The sequence below is a fragment of the Penaeus monodon genome, chromosome 23 (genome assembly GCF_015228065.2).
Source record: "Penaeus monodon isolate SGIC_2016 chromosome 23, NSTDA_Pmon_1, whole genome shotgun sequence".
In the NCBI taxonomy this organism is placed as follows: Eukaryota; Metazoa; Arthropoda; class Malacostraca; order Decapoda; family Penaeidae; genus Penaeus; species Penaeus monodon.
In genome coordinates, this window is record NC_051408.1 from 33,837,978 (window position 1) to 33,839,173 (window position 1,196).

General features: G+C 42.6%; 1 protein-coding gene across 1 annotated transcript in view; it reads right to left on the reverse strand.

Annotated features, from left to right (window-relative positions):
• The window catches only part of LOC119587943 (espin-like), a gene marked incomplete in the record, with an annotated part of 133,296 nt that overhangs the window by 47,779 nt on the left and 84,321 nt on the right, over nucleotides 1-1,196 (reverse strand). The window contains 1 exon segment of the mRNA XM_037936654.1: nucleotides 403-1,045. Within this exon segment, the coding sequence (XP_037792582.1) occupies nucleotides 403-1,045 (643 nt within the window).

Consider the following 1,196-nt stretch of genomic DNA (forward strand, 5'->3'; position numbering starts at 1 on the left):
TGATAAGGTAGATAGAAAGTGCAAAGCAAAAGGGAGAGAGAGGAGAGAGAGGATGGGACGGGTAAGGGGTAACGGGGTTATAACAGATGGCATCAGCGCGTTTGCCATCTTTTCTGGATGGGTTCTCTGCCGTGTCATATGGCCGATTGTAGACCGAGATCATTAGCACGCGACACCATCGACATGTATAGTTTCCTTTTTACGTAACTTCATTATCTGTTTATTTTTGAAATGCGATAGTAAAATCTGTGGGAAATTAACTTTAATTTGGGAGAAACCGTAATCTGGTGTCGTGGTGGCAATGTAAATCTCATACGTACCTTCCGGTAGGAACTATCTGGTAAAATTAACTTACCTGCAGTTGATGCTCGATAAAAAAGAATACAAATTATGTCAACTTACCTTTAAATGAGGATGTGACAGTTTGGGATGTTGAAGATGGTATCTTGGGCAATTTTCTGTCTTCATAGTTAACCTTTCCTTTCTTCTTATCGGAGTTTACATTAGAATACTCAAACGGTCCATTCTTCTTCTCGCTTCGTCTAATAGAGTTTCTGCTAAAACTCCCATTTTCTTTGACGGATCCGCTGGAGTGACCATTTTCTCTGCGTTCTCCGGGGGATCCGTTTTCTGTGGATTTGGTTTTCTTTCCCGATTGGTTCTTACTTTCGATCTGCTTCACGCTGTTTCTCACGCTCTTGGTACCAAAGAGCTCTTGTACACGGTTAGGTTGGTAAGTTCCAGCCTCCGGTTTATGGAGATAGAATGGCTCCTTTGACTTCTCATCACCGCTGTCGCCAGACTTTGCCTTCTCTATTTTATCTTTGCTGTATTTATCAGAAGCTTCTTTTAGATCTGTAAGCGGATTGAGGAAGAAGGAGTTCTTCTGGTTCTTTTGTTTGTTTTCACTCTCTGTTGCAGTCGGTGGATGCAAATAAAATGGTTCGTGATGTACGCCAGAGTCTGAACTGTTGCCAGAGCTGTGACAGTCACTTTCGCACGAAGATGTACAGGAATCCGATCCGGTTAACGAGCACTCGGAACCCTGTCGTAGAAAACGAGAAGTTAGGGCTCAAGTTTTAAGGACGGGAAGACTGTCGATGCTAAAGAAAACGGTTGACGCTACCGCTACGCGTTTCAGCATAAACTCATGAAAATTATGAGACCTCAACCACGCTTAAAGTTTTTTAGTATGA